The sequence below is a fragment of the Leptodactylus fuscus genome, chromosome 7 (assembly GCF_031893055.1).
Source record: "Leptodactylus fuscus isolate aLepFus1 chromosome 7, aLepFus1.hap2, whole genome shotgun sequence".
NCBI lineage: Eukaryota > Metazoa > Chordata > Amphibia > Anura > Leptodactylidae > Leptodactylus > Leptodactylus fuscus.
Window position 1 is genome coordinate 25,254,517 of NC_134271.1, and position 21,763 is coordinate 25,276,279.

Below are 21,763 nucleotides of genomic sequence, written 5' to 3' on the forward strand. Positions count from 1 at the left end.
CAAAGACACGGTGGTCGGAACCAAAAATCTCAAATTTGGATTTATCAGACCAAAGCACAGATTTCCACTGGTCTAATGTCCATTCCTTGTGTTCTTTAGCCCAAACAAGTCTCTTCTGCTTGTTGCCTGTCCTTAGCAGTGGTTTTCTAGCAGCTATTTTACCATGAAGGCCGGCGGCTGCACAAAGTCTCTTAACAGTTGTAGAGATGTGTCTGCTGCTAGAACTGTACGTGGCATTGACCTGGTCTTTAATCTTAGCTGCTGTTAACCTGCGATTTCTGAGGCTGGTGACTCGGATGAACTTATCCTCCGCGGCAGAGGTGACTCTTGGTCTTCCTTTCCTGGGGCGGTCCTCATGTGAGCCAGTTTCTTTGTAGTGCTGGTTGGTTTCGCAACTAAACTTGGGTACACTTTCAAAGTTTTCCCAATTTTTCAGACTGACTGACCTTCATTTCTTAAAGTAATGATGGCCACTCGTTTTTCTTACTTAGCTGCTTTTTTCTTGCCATAATACAAATTCTAACAGTCTATTCAGTAGGACTATCGGCTGTGTATCCACCTGACTTCTGCACAACTGATGGTCCCAACCCCATTTATAAGGCAAGAAATCCCACTTATTACACCTGACAGGGCACACCTGTGAAGTGAAAACCATTTCCGGTGACTACCTCTTGAAGCTCATCAAGAGAATGCCAACAGTGTGCAAAGCAAGAATCAAAGCAAAAGGTGGCTACTTTGAAGAACCGAGAATATAAAACAGATTTTCATTTGTTGGTAAGTATATAATTCCATGTGTGTTAATTCACATAGTTTTGATGCCTTCAGTGTGAATCTACAATTTTCATAGTCATGAAAATACAGAAAACTGTTTGAATGAGAAGGTGTGTCCAAACTTTTGGTCTGTACTGTATGTGATAGTCTTCTTATTGACTATTATACATAGAATAAGGCTGGACATCTTATTCTAGTTTGGGTCCATAATCCCTAACTATTCTATGAGCATAAAGATCCACAATGGAGGGAACCTAACTAAACTAGTGAGAACATTAGAAGGGGCGACCCTCTAGGTTCCCCTATATTACATGTACAGGACACTTTTTAGCTTGAAATTGGTATTTGGTTACCATGTTCATAGTATTTGTACTTGGGATACTCAAGAGAAACCGGTTTTATTCCCCTTATAAATTAGAATACAAGATTGCACAGAATAAAAGGATGCAATAAACAAGAGAAGTGACTCAGGTTACATTGAATCCATATAAATAAAGCAAGCACAAGCATTTTTTTACTCACTGCCAGAACAGACGAGGGAGTGAACGCTTCATATTGGTGAGTCTTCATACTTAAGCTTCAGAATAGGAGCATTCAGCTAACAACATCCCCTGAACCCCCTATCCCACATAACACATACATGCTCAGCTTGTCCAGACAACTTTGGTGCAGATGTGTCTCTTGTACAATAAAAAGATTGGCAATGTGGAAATTCACCTGCCCTATCCTTCTCTCTATCAACATCTGCCATTGGGGTTTTATGCATATTATATGATATGAATCTAATGTGTACTGAAAGAACCCCAATGTGATCCACATAAATCTCTGCTGCTACATTAAAGTGCGTGTTTATAAGGTATCCACAAGTTGATTCTTCAAGAATACATTGAATTACTTATGTTCTATTGATCTTGAATTATTCTACATTCACACTTCGGCAGGTTTCAGAGCGGAAATCTCCCAACACTAAAAATGAAAAGCACAAGAGGCTTAATATGTTGCTCATGGGCCCCAGTTCAAACTCTTTAATGGGGCCCCTACTTACCTTGTGCCATTTAGCTTAGTGGTATATTTTCTGTAGCAGACAGACCTTTGAAGCCCCTTTGGGGTGATTGCTACCTTTGCAACCCCTACATACATTCACACTGCAATTTGCCCGCGTCAGAAACACCGCATAAAAAATTGTGGGCAGGTGATATAGCCTGAGCATTGTGGATGGGAATCTAGCGATTCCTATGCCCACATTGCTGTAACAACCCACGTTGCGGACATGTGGAGATTTCCAAAACCAGCGTGTTTTTGGCAATTCGCAGCATGTCAGTTATACCCACAGAAACAGGAAGTCCGCAGAGGAAACCTCTGCGAACTTTCTTTCTAAAGCGCTTCGGGAAGAACCGCATTGCGCTGCCGCCACAGTTTTTTCCACAGGGCTTTTTTTAATGCGGGACGCCACGTGGGGCCTTAGCCTAAAGGGGTTTTCCCATCAGAGCAAGTTATCCCCTAACTTGCAGATTGGTGACTATCTGACTACTCAGACCCCGACTGATCAAGAGAATGGGGGACTTATATTCTCTGTTCTGAATGGAGTCGTAGTTGGGAAGTCTGCACACCACTCCATTCATTTCTGCACACCACTCCATTCATTTCAGTGGAAGCATTGGATGTAGCCAATGCACTCCCATTGTAATGAGTTTAGTGCGCATGCTACCGCTCCAATCAGAACATGGGACAAAGTACTCCTGATCAGGGGGGTGAGAATGTCTCATGTGAATAATTCATTTTCTCTAGGTTTCCTGAAGATAGCTGGTCACTGAAGTCAACTTCTCTTTGGCAGTCTCAGAGTCTAATAAAGTGGCATTGTGTGGCATTCAAAACCTCCTGGTGGCAAAAGCGAAGTGTTCTGTTGCCTAGGTCAGCCCACTCAGAGCAATATTCATATATAAATATTATTAGGACACTGCATACAGAAGAAGTTTCAATTACAGGTACCCTTTTATTTAAAGGGGTTCTCCAGGAAGTTTATCATCACTTACTTCCCCGGAGTTTTGTATGCAATGAACCCAGAAATTCCAGGCTTGTTGCAGCCCTGCGTTGCGTGGTGTGATCAGAACCAGCACCCGGACCCTGTGTCGCTCAGCTAAAGTGAAGGATGTCTATTCATGTTCTACTGTCCCAACTAGTCAATGAGTAGTGAAGAGGGGGTTAAATGAAAATTTTGGCTACTTTTACTTGGCTCTTAAGTATTGCTTTATCAGAAAAAAAACTGAAAAAAGCCATTTGTCTTTGTTCAGAGTGAAAACAATGGACGCCGCTACACGAGAGCTGCTGGTTCCTGTACATGGAGTTCTAATGACTAAACCTCTTGCTGAAACATGGGAAGATGTGAAACGATTTCAGGCCCGACCTGATGACGTAGTTATTGCAACTTATCCTAAAGCTGGTAATACAACTTAGAAAATCCTAGTCAGAACTAAGAGAATATTATTTAGTAAGAGTTATGGATAGGTCATCAGTATGTGATCTGCCAGGGTCCGACACAGATCAGCTGACATGGAATGGTAGTGGCTTCACTCCTAATCAAGTAACTGGAGCTTAGCTGCAGTTCCCCGACACCACCACTACTCAGTGGACAGGGCTGCTGCTCTGGATGTATTGCTCTCTATCCATTACTACTGCTTCAGGTGCCCTTAGGCATTTGGATCAGCTGATCTGTGTGGGGTCTGGGTGCCAAACCCTGACATTCCATACTGATGACCTATCCTGTGGAAAGGCCTTCAGCATGAAGTATGCATTTTGGGCCGGACAAGCCCATTAAGTACTTAGATGTTCATCATGATGCAGTTGTTATTGTTTCTTTTAGGAACTACGTGGGCAAGTGAAATCCTTGATATGATTTACTGTGAAGGAGACAAAGAAAAATGTCGTCGAGATACTATATATAATCGTGTACCATATCTAGAATTTCAGATTCAAGGAATGCCTTCAGGTAATAAAGAATATCTTCAATGAATTTTCAAAGATCATCATCAACTTGGTATCGGCTAACTTTTCTCACCCCCCCCCCCCCAACAATCTGCTTAGGGAAGAGCCTTGGTGGTTGTGCTAATGCTGCAATGTCTTCAGTGCTTAGTTTGGCCTGTGGACTTGCTCACCATCTGGCTACCAATGGTGGTGCATGGTATTGCACCTTTGTGCCCTGAATTAGCTGTAGAGTAGACACATGGACACTGTGTGTGTGTGTGTCTGCAAACATTAACCGCTTCCCGACCGGCCCCTGTAGATTAACGTCGGCGCGGCTTGGGCTCTGTGCCGCGCCGACGTTAATTAACGGCCCCTTTTAAAATGGGGATCGGGTCTCCCCGAGGGTCGGGAGCTCCGTGGACCCAGCGCTAATGGCTGCTGGGGTCCACGGAGACATGATCAGGACCTGATAGATTCAGGTCCCGATCATGTAGCGGCCATGTCAGGGAAAGTTTGTTGCAGTAACAAACTTTCCCTGACATGCGATGCCGCCGCGGGTTAGATGATCCTGCGGGCGGCATCGGAAGCAAGTGTTAGCTATATGTGATAGCTAACACTGTGCTCTATATACTCCGCTCGGAGCTGGTCTCCGAGCGGAGGTTTTAACCCCTTAGATGCCGGCGGTGAAACATCACCGCCGTATCCAAGGGGCTTAGCAAAGATAAAGTGCCCCCTGGGCACCCCCGCGGCGAGATCGGGGGGTGCCCATAAGTATCTTCTGCAGCCTGGGGTCTGACCAGTGAACCCAGGCTGCTAAGAGCCCCCAGTACCTGGTTGATCCTACCAGGTATAGAGGAAGCCAGCCGATGCGTCTGTATCAGCTGGCTTCCTCCATAGACTGCAATACACTGTATTGCATTCTATAGCATAGAGCCAGCGATCCTCTCTGATCGCTGGTTCTAGTGTCCTTATAGAACAAATAAAAAATTAAATAAAAAGTTAAAAAATAAAGAAAGAAAGTGTGTAAATTTTTTTTATATAGTTATAAACCCCCCCAAATTCCCTTTTCTTATATAAAATTAATGATATATAAAAAAAAAAACCAAAATATTAATAAAAACAATACATATTTGGTATCAACGCGTCCGTCACAATCTGTACAATAGAACAAACAATATTTAACCTACGCAGTGAATACCGGAAAAAAAAAAACGCAAAAAAACCCGGCAAAAGTAATGTTTTTTCGCCATCAAGTCACATGTACCCCAAAACAGTACCAATACAAATCACAGGTTGTCCCGCAAAAAATAAGCCATAAACCAATTCTGTCAACCGAAAAATAAAAATGTTATACCTCTCAGAAGTTGGTGATGTAAAAGTAATTGATTTACATCCCCAAATGGATTTTTTGTTCTGCAAAACTAGTAACACATAAAAAACAATATAAATGAGGTATCGCCGTAATCGTACCGACCCGCAGAATAAAGGTCACATGTTTACTTATGCTACATGCCTTGCAGAAATTTTTTTTAAAGGCAAAACACAATACCAGAATTGATAGGGATTTTTTTTTAATTCACCAAGAAAGAGTTAATAAAAGTAAGTCAATATGTTAAACACCCAAAAATGTTATAACAAAATACATCTCATACCGCAAACATCAAGCCCTCATGCGGCCACATCACCAGAAAAATAAAAAAAAAATTATAGCCTGTACAGTGTGAAGACAAAAAAACAAACAAATCACCAAATCATAAGAACACAACTGGCTACGGCAGGAAGGGTATGTATAAGCTGTGCGAGCGAATACTGGGGTACAAACCAGATGTAGAGCTTACGACGGAAAATAAACCAGAACTGCCCCCCTTAGTGACCCCCCCAACATAGTAGCTACTGGAGATATAGTAGGAAATTTATAGTAGGTTCCTTATCCGGGGTACACCAGTGTCATACCTGTGGGCATAAACTGCTGCTTGGGTACACAGCAGGGCGCAGAAGGGAAGGAGCGATATGTGCTTTTGGACAGCTGATTTAGATTGTTGGTGTTTGGACACCATGTCACATTTGTAGAGACTCTAAAATCTCCCCTACAAAATGGGGTCACTTGTTGGGGAATTCCAAATTACTGTCACCTCCAGGGCTCTGCAAAAACAACATGGCGTCAGGAAACCCCTCCAAATCTGTACACCAAAAGCTGAAAAGCCCACTGCTCCTTCCCTTCTGAGCCCTGCTGTGTGCCCAAGCAGCAGTGTACACCCACATATATAACTTCTTTCTACCCGGGATGGCCCCTTAATAGTTTTAGGAGTGCACAAAGTGGGTGCAACTCATTGGGCACCGAAAAGGCATATTTCTTTCAAAATTTAAATTTTCATTTTGTGCATTAATTTTTGGGAAGCATTTTTAGGCTCAGAATGATAATACTCCTTGATACATTCCTTGATGGGTGTAGTTTTTAAAATGGGGTCACTTTTGAGGGGTTTCCATTGTATTGATACTTTAGGGGCTCAGCAGATGCAACATGGCACCTCAAAACTATTCCAGCAATATCTGCCCACCAAAAGCAAAATAGCGCTCTTTCCATTCTGAGCCCCGCCATGTTCCCATACAGCAGATTATGGCCACATATGGGGTATTGCCGTGTTCAAGAGAAATTGTGTAACAAACTGTGGGGGGGGGGCTTTTTCTCCTTTAACCCCTTGTGAAAATGAAAACTTTGGAGATAAAGGGACATTTTAGTAATTTTTCACCTACACATCCCAAGGTTATTAAAATCTGTGAAATGGCTATAGGGTCAAAATGCTCACTATACCCCTCAATGAATACCTTAAGGGGTCTAGTTTATAAAATAGGGTCATTTATGGGGGTTTTCAATTGTTTTGGTAACTCAAATCTTGTTTGAATGCGCAATGGGTCTGAAACATTTAGAAGCAAATATTATGTCTTGAAACCCAGTTGGTGCTCCCTTCTTTTTGGGCCCTACTGTGCGTCCGTACATAGGATTAAGGCCACTAAGTGTACATTTTTGAACACAGGAGAAATGGGGCCATCTATTTTGGGGTGTTTTTATTTATTTTCATGTGTTATGGGGAAAAAGCTGCCTTTAAAATGACACTTTTGTGTAAAAAATATGAAAAATTTTAGTTTGACACAAATTTTTTCAAAACTTATGGGGTCAAAATACTCACTATACCCCTCAATGAATAACTCACAGGGTCTAGTTTCCAAAATGGGGTCACAATTTGGAGGTTTCTACTGTTTGGACACCTAGAGGGCTCTGCAAATGGGACATGGTGCTTGATCATGATTCCAGCAAAATCTGGCCTCCAAAACCCAATTAGCGCTCTTTCCGTTCTGAGAGCTGCCATGTGTCCGTATATCAATATTCCAGAACATATGGGGTATTGTTGCATTCAATAGAAAGTGTGTAGCAATATGTGGGTTGCAATTTCTCCTTTAACCCCTTTTGAAGATAAAAAATTGGGGGCTAAAGTGACATTATATTAGGGGAAAAAAAATTTAAAATTTTCATGTCTCAATGGTAAAAAAATCTGTGAAACACCTGTAGGGTCAAAGTGCTCACTATACCCCTGGATACATTCCTTGAGGGGTCTAGTTTCCAAAATGGTGTTATTTTGAGGGGGTTTCCACTGTTCTGGCACTTCAGGGGCTCTGCAAATGCGACATGGTGCCTGAAACAGATTCCAGCAAAATCTGCCCTCCAAAATCCCAATAGCGCTCCTTCTGTTCTGGACCCTACAGTGTGCCCATACATCTTTTAACATTCTCACATGGAATAGTTTCATGCTTGGGGGAAATTGCTTAATAGAATTTAGAATGTGTTTTCTCCTTTAACACGTTGTGAATGTGTAAGATCTAGGGCTAAATGAAAATATTAGTGAAAAAAAATTGAAATTGTAAATTTGACCTCTATTTTGTTTTAATTGCCATGAAATGCTGAAAGGGTTAAGAAACTTCCTAAATGCAGTTATGAATTCTTACAGGAGTGAAGTTTTTAGAATGGGGTGATTTATGGGGGTTTCTAATAGAGAGGCCTTTTAAGACCCCTTCAGAACTGAACTGGTCCCTTGAAAAATGTGTGTTGGAAATATTCTTAAAAATTTGGAAAATTACTGCTTGACTTGTAAGCCTTATAACATCTGAAAAAAATGAAAGGGTGATTAAAGTTTGATGCCAATATAAAGCAGAGATATGGTAAATTAAATGTATAAAGTATTTTGGGTAGTATGACATTCTACATGAAAGGCATGCAATTTCAAAGTTTGAAAATTGCATTTTTTTCAAAATTTTAACCAAATTTCCTATTTTTTCATAATTAAAGACAAAACATATTGGCCAAAATGTACCACTGACACGATGTACAATGTGTCACGAGAAAACAATCTCAGAATCACCATGATAAGTTAATGCATCTCAAAGTTATTACCACTTAAAGTGACACATGTCAGATTTGAAAAATGAGGCCCGGTCATCTAGGTACTTTTAGGCTCGGTCTTGAAGAGGTTAAACAGGCTGGCCCCAAATTGCTTTTTCATACTGGTGACCAGGGGCGGATCCAGGGCCGGGCGAGCCGGGCAACCGCCCGGGGCCCCGCCCTAACAAAATGGTCCCGGTCAGCCTCGGCATAGTCGGGCAAGTGCCGGGGCCCACAAAGCCTCTGGGGGCCCCGGCACTTGCCTGTCACGATTTCAGCTCATCGGCGTCCGTCCACCGATGAGCTGAATACATACGCGATTAAAGCAGGAGCTGTCTGCTCAGCTCCTGCTTTAAAGCTCCGGCCCGGCTTGCATGTGTAGGCGCGATGACGTCATCACATCACGCTTACACACGCAAGCCGGGCCGCAGCTAAGCAGGAGTTGAGATCACAGCTCCTGCATCGCGTATGTGACTGGAGTTAGAGAGAGGAGCGTCGGGGGAACGATGGAAGGTGAGTGATAGAAGGTGAGTGTAAGTGTTTGTTTTGTATTAAATATTAAGGTGGAACATAATGAAGGGGGCCCATGAAACTGGGGGGCAAATGAAGGGGAGGGGGAGAACGGCATGACACTGGGGAAGATGAAGGGGGTGGGGAGAGAACGGCATGAAACTGGGGACAGAGATGGTGGGGGACCAATGAAACTGGGGGGCAAATGAAGGGGAGGGGGGAACAGCATGACACTGGGGCAAATGAAGGGGGAGAGAACAGCATGACACTGAGGCAGATGAAGGGGGGAGAATGGCATGATACTTGGGCAGATGAAGGGGGGGATGGCATGACACTGGGGCAGATGAAGGGGGGATGGCATGACACTGGGGCAGATGAATGGGGGGGAGAATGGCATGACACTGGGGCAGATGAAGGGGGGAGAATGGCATGACACTGAGGCAGATGAAGGGGGGAGAATGGCATGATACTTGGGCAGATGAAGGGGGGGATGGCATGACACTGTGGCAGATGAAGGGGGGAGAATGGCATGACATTGGGGCAAATGAAGGGGGGAGAACGGCATGACACTGGGGCAGAGACGGGGGGGACATGAAACTGTGGGCAGATAAAGGGGGAGAATGGCATGAAACTGGGGACAGAGATAGATGGGGGACATGAAACTAGGGGTAGATGAAGGGTGTATATGAAAATGGGGAGAGATGGAGGGGGGACATATAATTAACGGGTGACTGTAGGAGGATTATACTGTGTGGAATCACATGAAAAATGAATGAGAATGGGCGGAGTCAACATAAAAGTGGGTGGGGCCTATTTTGCTGCGGTGCGCTGCGCGTAGGGCCCTGCCAAAGTCAATTGCCCAGGGCCCCGCAAACCCTGGATCCGCCACTGCTGGTGACCTATCCACAGTACAGGTCATCAGTATGTGATCTGTGGGGTCCAGCACCCGGACCTCTATACAGACCAGCAGTGCACAGGTGCAAGAAGTTACAGCAATCCAGCTGCTCCTGTTCAAGTAATAAAAGCAGCACTGTAGTTGCCCGGTACCATCTGAACAGCTGATCAGTGTGGGATCTGGGTGTCAAAACCCACAGATCACATACATCTTGTGGATAGGTCATCAGTGTTAAAAAACAACTTCGGGCTGGACAACTCCTTTAACCCCTTAATTACCAATGATGTACCTGTCCATGGGTATGTATGGAGAAGGCTCAGGAGCTGGGCTCTCTCCATACATGGTGGATGCCGGCTGTGTCAAACAGGACCACGGCGTATAAACTGTGCAGGCGCCACTGGTCACAGATCACTGCCCACGGAGGGTGGTGATCATTTCTCATGACAGCCTGGAGCCTATTGAAGTCTCCCAGGCTTGTCATTGCATAAGAACTATTGCATGCTGCCAGAGGCAGCATGTAATACAGAGGATGGCATTTTGCTATTAACTGCAATACAGTAATATTGGGGGGTCTGATCATAAAAGTAGACAAAAAAAAAAGTTTTTAAAAGTATAAAATAAAGTTCAAATCGCCCCCCTTTCTCTAGGTAAGATTTAAAAGTAAATAAACAAAAGTAAAAATAAACACATTAGCTATCCCCGCACTCCAAAATGTCCAAACTATTAAAATATTTATCTCATACGGAGAACAGCATAGCAGCAAAAAAATCTAAATAGCCAAACAGCATTTTTTTTTTCAACACTTTGTTTGAGGTTGGGGTGGGCCGCAGGAGGGGGGGGGGCAAGGGGCACAGGTTGTGGAAGTGAATGCAAGAGGACTTAGTGGAGGGGGGGCAGGGAGTTCCAGACAGGGTGGATGGGGTGGGGGGGGAGAGGGGCTGGTGGGTGCCTTGAGAGGGGGGGCTGGGAAGGGAGGGCCAGGGGCCCACGGGAGGGGAGGAGGGTACGGGGGCCACGAGAAGGGAGGTTGGCATGCGGGCAGGAGGCCCGGGGGGCCAAAAGATACGGGTGGGGGGGCCGCTGAGGGAAATAGCGCCCGTGAAGGGGGGACCCCAGGATGGGAGGTTGGGGGCCAAAAGCACGCGACACAGAAGGGGAGCCGGGGGCGCCAACGGACGCAGGGCCGTAGGCGTGGCGACGGGAGCGGGTGTGCAGGTGACAGGGGGGAAGGCAGGAGCAGGTGACAGGTGGAAAGGCCGCGCGGCCCGGCGAGGGCCGAGGGAGGTGGGGGCGCACGGTAGATCGTAACCAACACGACTTGGCTAAATAAAAGCGGCTCAGCGCCAACGCCAACCAGCAGACGAAGTCGCGGGCAAATGCTAGTACTATATAAATTTGGTATCGCAGTGTTCATACTGATCCACAGAATACAAGTACCACACAGTGAATGCCATAAAAATTAAACCCATATGAAATTGGCGCTAATGCATATTTTTGTCCAATTGCACCTCATTCTGAATTCTTTTCTAACTTCCCAATACATTGCACAGTACAATTTGTTTTGCAAACAATAAGCCATGATGTGACTCTGTGAACCAAAAAATGAAAAAGCTATGGCTCTTGGAATGTGGGGTGGAAAAAATTAAAATGCAAAAATGATTTATTGCCATGGACAATTTGTCCAATTTTCTTTTAAAAAAAATCCCTGCATTATCTGTATCTTTACAATATATCAGATTACATAAATTTATCATGAATCTTGGTCATTCTAACAGGTGTAGATCAACTTAATGCCACACCATCCCCAAGACTTGTGAAAACACATCTTCCCATTCAGATGATGCCGGACTCTTTTTGGGAGAAAAACGCGAAGGTAACGATATATTCCAAGATTATCCATGATAAATTTAATAATGATTCATTCCTACTGGAACTACTCATTTAGGACTGTAATCTCTGAAATCTCCAAGAACACTACTTGGGTATACGAATAACTTTGTAAACAAGGTCCCGTTTCTTCAAGAGCTGTCAAGGAGGCTAAAGTTGGTTGATGATGATCGCAAACTCTGGTACCTTTTTCTTTTTAGCACTTTATTAAACCATGCATCAATGGTAAACTCAAACACAGAGGGGGGATTCATCAAGAACACAGTATTTTTTTTTAAAAGGTAACAAAACATTCAAAATACAATATAAATTTGGGATCACTGAGATCATGAAGACCCACAAAATTGGTACAAATGCTTTTTTTTCAATTCCACAAGCCATCATGTGAATTCATCATGTGAAAAATGAAAACATTACGGCTCTTGGAATGTGCAGAGGTGAAAGCGGATATGCAAAAACAAAACTTGGCTCAGTCTCTAAGTGGCTAAAGCCGTGATCAAATCCCCTGCTCAATGGTCACCTTGTTTTCATCTCCATAGGGAGAGAACCACCATTTAGGTGTGTGGAGTCTTATTAAGCCATGAGCGCTCCACTGGGCAAAGGAACATGGGAAGAATATGCAAATCTGACTTCCATGATGTAATTAGGAAGTCAGTGACCTCTGCCAGGTCAATCCTCTCTGCGCCAAGCTGATGAGATGCAAGAACATCAAAACAGTTGTCCTTGGCTGAGAGACTGTACCTGGTAAAATCCCAACATCATTGCAAACAAAGGCCTCTGAGAAGGTTAACATGATGTCAAAGGGAGCGCCCTCTATTGGTTTGCTTGACTGAGACTCTGTCTGAGTTCTCTGGATTATGCTCTCAGAGCTGTTATCTTCTACTGATTGCAGTTTGATGATAAAGGCTCCAATAGTATGTGTTATCTTTCTATGTGAACGAAAAGATAACATTGAGTGTACTGAGTCTGATGAGTCTGTTGTCAGTTCTGGCAGCGTGTATAAGATCTACATTATTATAATATATAATAATTATATTATTATAGATTTCTAGTAATCATAATAAATAATCTCTCATGGTAAAGACAATGTATATATATATATATATATATATATATATATATATATATATATAATATATATATATATATATATATATATACACTGAGGTACTTCATAGTGTCCTATCCAGGGCCATTTTAACACATTGGTGGGCCAGGGCAAATGTTTCATAAGTTGGCTCCCCCATCACCACCTGCTATTATACCTGAAAGCTGCCAAAAACTGGGATTTTATATGGTGACATTCAATGGGTGAAAATGTGTTATTTGGCTGATGGAACTTTTCTACCTGTCAGAAATGTTTTATACATTGACCTTTATCAGTGGTATAACTAGGAACGACGGAGCAAACTTTTGACATGGGCCCCCCCCTGACCGACGCCAAAGACCCCGACCGACCGACATCCCCCCCACACAATTATGCCCCATAGTGTCCCCCGCACACACTATTATGACCCATTGTGGACACCCATGAACAGTTATTATACTCTGGGGTGTTTTCAGACTCCAAAGTATAATAATCGAAGACCCAAGGGGGATACAAACATAAAAAACACTGCTACTTACCTAACCCCAGATCCACTGCTCTTCCTGCTGATGTCGGCTATGTTCAATGACGTACGGCATGTCACATGACCCGGGTCTGCATCAACGCATATGGACGCAGGCCCCGGTCATGTGACATTTACTTACCAGAGAGGTAAGTAAATGGGGCCCATTACCGGCTAGAGTTACCAACGGCCCATAAAAAAAAAAAAAAAAAAAAGGCCTATGCAGGATTGTCCCGCTGTCCCAATGGGGCCCCCTGCTACCATAGGGCCCAGGGCAATGCAACCGGCCCTGGTCCTATCCATTAAACAGTCAAAAGCCCACCCACAAGCTTGCTTAAGAATACAGGAAGTGAGAAGAAGAGACAGCAGGCAAAGCTGGTGAGATAGGATGATGTGAAAACCACTTTAAGAGAATCCTTAGATATTATTGCTGTTAAACTACAGATTTTTTTTTTTGTTTCCAAACAGGTTATTTATGTTGCAAGAAATGCTAAAGATTTGGCAGTATCATATTATTTTTTCCACCTAACAGTCTCACCATTGCCTCAACCAGAATCCTGGGATGTATTCCTATATAACTACATGAAAGGGAATGGTAAGATATAATATACTGATCCCACAGAAGCAATACTATATAAAATGTATCACTATAGGCAGTCTGACATTTGCTATTTTGCCTTAGTGTGCTATGGTTCTTGGCATGATCATGCAAAAGGCTGGTGGGAAAAGAGACATGACCACCAAATCCTGTATTTATTCTATGAAGATATGAAAGAGGTAAATTTTGAAAAGAATCATAAATACACATAAGAGTGTTGTCATTTTAGATTTTATTGTTTATATATTACAATTTATATGGAGTCTCGCCTCTCCCTGTTCTCACTGGGAATATCGGCATCTGGACAACATTACATGGTGCCCATTGAAATGAATGGCTGATGATGTAAAACATAGGCAGCTAAGGTCTACCTCGGGTCTCCCTTATGAACTCCATATGCAAGGGTGGACAATTCGGGCATGTGCTATGGGTACTGGTTGTCAGGGGAACTCACAGCACTGTATGGATCTATAGAGTTTGGGTCAGCAGACCAATGGCTGGGCCAGCAGGTATATCCATAATAAGGACAATTGTATGCAGAGACAATATACTTGTGTGTGTGAGATCTCACAGTGACTTATCTTCTGGTCACCCAATGACTTAATTACCAATTACTGATCGATCACAATTATAATTATCATCCCAATCTACAGGATCCAGAGAGAGAAATTAGGAAGATGCTGAAATTCCTGGAAAAAGACATGAGTGATGACATTGTGAAGAAGATTGTTCATCTCACATCTTTTGATGTCATGAAAAACAATGATATGGTCAATTATAAAACCCTACCGAGTGAGGTTATGGACCAGACTATAACTCCTTTCATGAGGAAAGGTAAGATTATCTGCATATGGCCATCCGCTGCAGTATGAGCATTGTATAGCCATGCTGCTTTTTTCCTGGAAACAATCAGTAGTAGGGATCATTCACAAGGAGAAATGTGGCACTGATTCTGGCTCGGAATCCGCATCATAATCAGTGCTGAAAAAAAAGTGGGTTCCATTTTCCGTGCGGAACCCATTGAAGTCAATGGGAGTCTTTTCTTTTCAGCGCTGATTCTGTGCTGATTCCTCCGTGTTAATGGACCCGTACTGTTATTTTTACACCCTGATTCCATTGATGAAAACACACCAAAATCAGTATGATAAAAGCAGTGTGTGAACATCCTACTAATATTATAAAGGTTTGTGTGTTTGGATGTTTGTGGGTTTGGATGTTTGTTCCTCAATCATGAAAAATCGCTCAACCGATTCGTGTGAAATTTTCCACAAACATAGTTCATAGGCAGGATTGAAAGATAGGCTACTTTTCGGAACAATCACAGACATATGTTCTTGGCAGGAGCCGCCGAAAACCAGAACTCATAGCAGCAGGTCTGCAATCCCACACACTTCTTAGCATAGCAAGCCACAAACTCCCTATTGCCGCCTCCGGGCTAGCCCCTAACCCCAGGCAACAACATTTACATATGCTTTCACATTTCCCCGCTCACGTTAAAGTTACTCCAGCGGCCTACCTCTTCCACACTCCGGACCCGGCATCTTTGCCGAACACCAGCGCAATCAGGATCCGCGACACCGCCCGGCCTGCCACAGCAACTACACTGTATTTGCAGGCGCATGCGCACATTGCCGACGTACACAACGTCTTCTGGGATGCCACCACTTTGCAGCTGTAGCCTAGGCCGCAGCGCCAGAAGTCCTCGGCAGCCCGCGACAGTCCCCCACGCCGCACTCAGCTTACCGGTCTTGCGCCTTCCCGACCCTTAAGCTTAGCTATGGTGAGTACGCCGTGTCATTCGGCAGCGGGACAGTGCATGTGCTGGCAGGTGAGTTAGGAGATTTTGCGGAGGGGGCTAAACAGGGGGCGTGAAGGGGCATGAGCGCGGGGGGGACGAGGGTGGCTGCGGGGAGCCAGGAGCAGACGGTAGGTAAAAACCACGCGGGGACAGGCGAGGAACAAATGGGACAGGGGCACGCAGGAGTGGATGTGGCGGCACACGGCAGATCATAACCAATGGCGAATGCCGAAATATCAGCGGCTCAGCGCCAACTCCAACCCGCAGACGATGTCGTAGGCAGATGCTACTACTCATATAAAACAAACAGGAAAGGTTTCAGGCTATGTGCACACTATAGTGGGAAGTTGCTTACGCTGCATCTGATTCTATCAGTTTTAATCAAATTGTGCTGGGCATCATGTGCTGGGCATCACAGGGTGGTGTCCAATAAAATGCAATTTGATCTAGAATTGGGGGGGGGAAATTACTCACCTTTCCCTGTGCCTTAGTTACCACAGGCCTCAGCGGTAACCTCTTCACATATAGCACGTGACTGCTGGGATGTGCCATTTATGAAGAGGTGACCACTGATACCTGCAACAGTCACCTGGCACAAACAGCCCAGGACCTGTATACAGACAAATTGAGTTTTTGGTGTTAAAAACTGAAACCTGGGGAGACAAGTGTAATGGTTTGTTATATTTAAGGACCGATCACTTTAACCCTTTAACGACCAATAATGTACCTGTACGTCATAGGTCACGAGGGGCTTTATGGAGAGGGCTCAGGAGTGCATACAAGGCAGATGCCAGCTGTATGACACAACCAACACCCGCCGCTTACAGCTGCAATTTGTGCAATTTGTGCCAACATCCATCTCAGCTGTTAACACTTTAGATGGTGCCGTTAAATGGCAATCGATTGCCATGACAGCTGGAAGCCTATGGCAGTATGTAATAGAAGGCAATGGAAGGTTCAAGGTCCCTAAGGGTCCTGAAAATAAAAGTAAAAAAAAAAAAAAAAGTTAATATAAACACTTTAGGTAACCTATGCTCAGAAAATCAATAAAAACTACATCTTGTCCCACATAAAAAGATACCTTACCCAGCTCCACACATGTAAGTATGAAAAAGTTACGGGTGTCACAATATGGCAACACAAATTTTTTTTCGATTTTGCAAATTTTTGCAATTTGTTTTAAAAGGTATCAAAACATTACAAATCTTATATAAATTTTGTATTGCGGTGAGCGTACTGACACACAGAATACAGGTAACGTCATTTTTTCTACATAGTGAATCCTGCAAAAATGAAACCCATAAGAAATTGGAGCAAATGCGTTTTTTTTCCAATTCCACCTCATTCAGAATTTTTTTTCAGCTTCCCAGTATATTGTACAAGATATTGAATGGTGCCAAATTATTGTACCTTCATATGCTTCCAACTTCACATAAAGGTATATGCAGATTTGTAGCCTGCTGTCACATTTTGTATGAATGTAAGTATTTTGTCCTTAAGACATTGCTTCCAAGGAAGAAATGCTCTCTATATAGGATTCCTAGCGGAACACGATACAGTGGCACACAGAGGTTGTATACTTTGTACCAAGTGACTTTTATGTAAAGAAGGTTCTATTTTCCTACCTTATATCTTGTGGATTGCCTAATTGTAAGTTGACACAGAGTTTTTTGGTCAGGATTTTGAGGCCGTATCCGCCCTATTGAAATCAACGGGAGCCGTCAGTTCTTTTTTTCCAGGATCTGTTTGTTCTGGCTCCCAGAAAAAGAAGCGAGATGCTCATTCTTCAGGCCGTTTCGCCTCGTGATTCGGCCTCAAGACACTCCCTCCTCCCGACTAGACCCATTCATTAGGCCTAGTCCAGAGTGGAGTGCGTGACTGGATGCCGTTGCAGTGCATTGGCATTCAGTTGCGGCTACCCGCCTCAGGTTCCAGTCCAAAAAACCCCGTGTGAACTTACCCTTAGGCCGGGTTCACACATGGTTTTTTGGTCCGGAGGCCGCCTCACTTTCCAGACCAAAAAACGAGTAGCTGCAACTTGATGCCAGATTAGGCCTAATGAATGGGCCCAGTCGAGGTGAATCCACCTGAAGAATGAGCATGTCGCTTCTTTTTCCGGGAGCTGGAACTGACTGGCTCCCATTGATTTCAATGGGAGCCGTCTTTTCGGCCTCAAAATCCTGACCAAAAAACTACGTGTGAACTCAGCCTTAGAACTTGCCAAAGTTTTAAATGAAACCTGTCAGTAGATTGATGGACAACCATACACTACATAAAATAGCATCAGGCTCAATCATTACAATGAAACGTGTTCTTTTAGATCTCTTCCTAGTATAATTCTGCAGACAGGAGACATTTATTACTATGGAGATACGTTTATGTAATATACCATATGTTCCTCTTAATAAGGTATTGCTGGAGACTGGAAGAACCATTTCACTGTTGCTCAAAATGAAAAGTTTGATGAAGACTACGAGAGGAAGATGGAAGGCTCAGGGCTTCACTTCAGGACCGAGATCTAAAGAATGTGCTAAATCCACATGTGAGTTTGTGGCATGTAATATAGACTATTTACTGGTAGACACAAGGGCGCTACTTTTATCCATTATTCATTTTGTGTTCAGATATTTCCTCACAAGCCATCACCCTAATAAAAATACGTTACTACACATTACATGATTCCCTGTATACCTACCAACCACTGTTATAATCATGTCTATAGGAATACACATTGCACTGAACCAGTAGAGATTTTACTAGCGATTTGATCTTGTATTTGCACATCAATATTTCCCTGTACTGTTTTAATTGAATATCATATATATATATATATATATATATATATATATATATATATATATATATGTGTGTTGTGTGTATACAGATGTGACCAATGAACAGAATCCAATATGTTGTTTGAGCAAATTAAAATTTGTGTAATTATTTTGTAAATGTTATGGAATATACTTTGCATGTATAATAATATTGTTTTCTTGATCTTTTTTATGGGCACTTTATTGTTGCACAAATAAACTATTCTAAGAGCTTGGCTTACTGCTTGTCATTTCAAGTTAAAAACATCTGATTTTGTTTTTGCCTCTACTATTAAAGGGGTTGTCCCGTTACAGACACTTATCCCTATCCACAGGGCAAGGGGCAAGTGTCCGATCGCCGGGTCCCCAGTGATCCGGAGGATGTGGGATCAAAAGTCCCCCTAAGGCCTCCTTGTGAATGGAATACTAATGTGCTTGTGTGACCAGTGATCTGTTCACTTGTATGGGGTTGTGGGCGCAGTCCTGGCAGAGATTACTATTTTGCACAATTGTGCCCACATAGGAGCCACCAATTATTCAGAAATGATACCATACGATCCTTCCGAGATATCCATCAGCACTGGCAGTGGTTATTGGGCATGTTAGGAGTTCAAAGCATAGAAATGTAGCTTCTTTTCCATCCACTTGGGGAAGGATTATATAGCTAGCGTAACTGTACACATTGCTACCTGCATTAGGCCGTCATGTTAATCTCTATGAGATCTTCATCTTTTATAGAGTCATGTCATAGCCCGAGTCCTGAGTCTGAATCGAACAAGATTATGCAATAGATCCCAGTTTATTCTACCAAATTCCTTCAAGACTATTTGTTTTAGGAGATTGCAGAAATTCTTGCATGTTTACAAATGGATACTTTTGTTAATGTTATTTGTCTCCGCGCATTTCTAGGATTACTGGCGTTTTAACCCATGCATTCTAATAGTACATTATACCGAGCAGATATTCCAGCATACGGTGGTACAACTAAAGGGGTTTTTCCATTTCAGGATTTCAAATGTACTCCTGTCTCTTCTCTCCTCCACTTCCTGGTTTCAGTGCAAGCTGCAAAATCACGGCCGCATAAGAACGCGGCGTATACGATCCAGGCTCTCATTGAAATCAATGGGAGCTTTCACGGCGCTCAAAATCTCACACGCCGTATACGTGCCAGGTCACGCAGCACATTACTCCGTGTGAATGGACCCTTATATATTTGTGAAAAATACATACAGTATAATGTACACATGACGCTGGGTTCACACCAGTGTTCGGCACTCCGTATTAGGTTTCCGTCTTCTGCTGGCAGAAAACGGAAATCGGTCATGCCGAGTCTGTCTGTGAGCGCTGATGAGCGATTTGAGCGCTCCATGGCGAAACCGTTTTTTTTTTTAAATGGACACAGAGTACTGCATGTCCGACTCTGTCCGGTTAAAAACAAAACGGTTTCGCTGCGGAGAGCATAAAACGCATACCGGCGCTCACACCCGGACACTTTTCAAACCCATTCAAATGAATGGGTTTGAAAGATGCCTGCAAGTTTCCGTCTCCTGTCCAGGAAACAGAAACCTGCAGAACGGAGACCGGGCGCAGATGTGAACAAGCCATTATATATATATATATATATATATATATATATATATATATATTATATAATTACAAAATAAACTCATCATGGAACATGATGTCAAAGGAAACAAACGCCATGAATCTTGAACTCAATGATATAAAGAAAGTTAAAAAAAAAAAAAAAAAAAAATTATATCCTTAAAGCACAAACTAGGTTGCACCCTTTTACGGTGTAAGGGCTTATTTCCAGGATGTTCATAGTTAATTATATTTAATTTCTTCTATACCTTATAGGTTGACTTTTTATGCTGTTCGTTCATACTATATATGTAGAAGTAAGTTACTGTCAGACTCGTAGGCCTTAATTTTCAGTATGCTAAACTAAGAAGCTTAACCCCGACAGGACTGTAGTATGCATTACTGCATTTGTGAATATTACCTTTCTGCATCTGCGGTGATATATGTATTCAGAAGTTACGCGTTTATGTAGAAGTAGTGCTTCCTTCCCGAAGTCTTCATTGAAGCCCTGCTTTGTGCTTGTAGAGCATGCTCAAGGAATGCGTAGAGATTAACCCCTTGGTACCACATATTCAACACCTTCGGACCAAGCAACAGCCATAACTTTTTTATTTTTCCATTAATATAGTTGTATGTGGGATTGTCTTTTGCAGGACAAGTTGTATTTTTTGCAAACAATTTATTAACTATCTTTTGTTCATTTTTGGTGGGAACTGTGGAAGAAAAAAAAAAAGGAAACCCACCACCGTCTTTTTGCATTATTTTTTCAACTAGTTGACTTTATTGTCTGGGTTGGTGCAAATATAGCAATACCAGCTATACCGGCTCGGCATGAGCAGAGCTAGACGTACACGCCGGCACTTTCCATTCACTTCAATGGGAGTGCTCGTAGTGAAAAAAGCAGCCCATTCATTTCTATGGGGAGCGCTCTACAAGGCGTTCTACAAGTATAGAACCCTTAGGTAAATTCACACGTAGTTTTTTGGTCAGGATTTTGAGGCTGTATCCACCTCAAATCCTGACCAAAAAGACAGCTCTCATTGAAATCAATGGGAGCCGCTCAGGAGTTTTTTCCGGGAGCTATTTTTTGTTCCTAACACTTAGGAATAGCCTTAAGAAAGGCTATTCTTCTACTACCTTTAGATGTCTTCTCTCGCGCCACCATTCGGTAGAAATCCTGTTTTTCTTCTGTATGCAAATGAGTTCTTTCGCAGCACTGGGGGCGGTCCAGAGTGCTCAAACAGCACTGTGGCCGTCCCCAATGCTACAAGAGAACTCTCCAGTGCCTCCTCTATCTTCACCTGGAACGGCCTCTCCCTGCGTCGGCTTCAAACTTAACTTAAGCATGCGCAGTTGGTTCTGTCAGGCCTTGGACAGAGCCAACTAAGCATGCCCGTGGAAATTTACACACAGTAAACTGATATAAGCGGCCGTTTTCTTGTGGCTGCTTTCACAGTAAGCTGAGGTAAGCGGCCACATGAAAATGGCCGCGGGCATGTGCAGTCAGCTCTGCCCGAGGCCCAATGGCAGAGCCGACTGCGCATGCCTAGAAGATTGAAGCCAGCGCTGGATGAAGACGTAGGGAGAGGCTGTTCCAGGCGAAGATAGAGGCGTTGCTGGGAAGTTCTCTCGCATCATTGGGAATGCCCCTAGTGCTGCAAGAGAACTCATTTGCATACAGAACACCAGGATTTCTACCGAACGGCGGCGCGGAGAAGTCATCTAAAGGTAGGAGAAGAATAGTCTTTCTTAAGGCTATTCCTATGTGTTAGGGACAAAAAAATAGCATTTTAATGATAGCATCCCTTTAAGGAAGTCTAAGAAACTAAGGTGAAAAACAGGACAGCATTAGTTATGCTTTCCAATAAAATAATGTTAGCCTGACATTCCTGACATAGTTC

The 21,763-nt window shown here is 43.2% G+C and overlaps 2 protein-coding genes across 2 annotated transcripts in view; one reads left to right on the forward strand and one right to left on the reverse strand.

Moving 5' to 3' along the window:
- The window catches only part of SLC25A45 (solute carrier family 25 member 45), a 40,009-nt gene extending 19,642 nt beyond the window's left edge, over positions 1–20,367 (reverse strand). The window contains exon 1 of the mRNA XM_075281413.1: positions 20,284–20,367. The gene's annotated coding sequence lies outside the window, so the exon portion shown is untranslated. The remainder of the gene's footprint in view (positions 1–20,283) is intronic.
- On the forward strand, positions 1,302–18,012 carry LOC142212539 (sulfotransferase 1 family member D1-like). Its single transcript, XM_075280499.1, has 8 exons — positions 1,302–1,329; positions 3,063–3,211; positions 3,632–3,757; positions 11,348–11,445; positions 13,538–13,664; positions 13,752–13,846; positions 14,321–14,501; positions 17,875–18,012. The coding sequence occupies exons 2-8, from the start codon at positions 3,073–3,075 to the stop codon at positions 17,985–17,987; spliced, it is 879 nt and encodes a 292-aa protein (XP_075136600.1). The 5' UTR covers positions 1,302–1,329; positions 3,063–3,072; the 3' UTR covers positions 17,988–18,012.
- Positions 20,368–21,763: the final 1,396 nt, after the last annotated feature.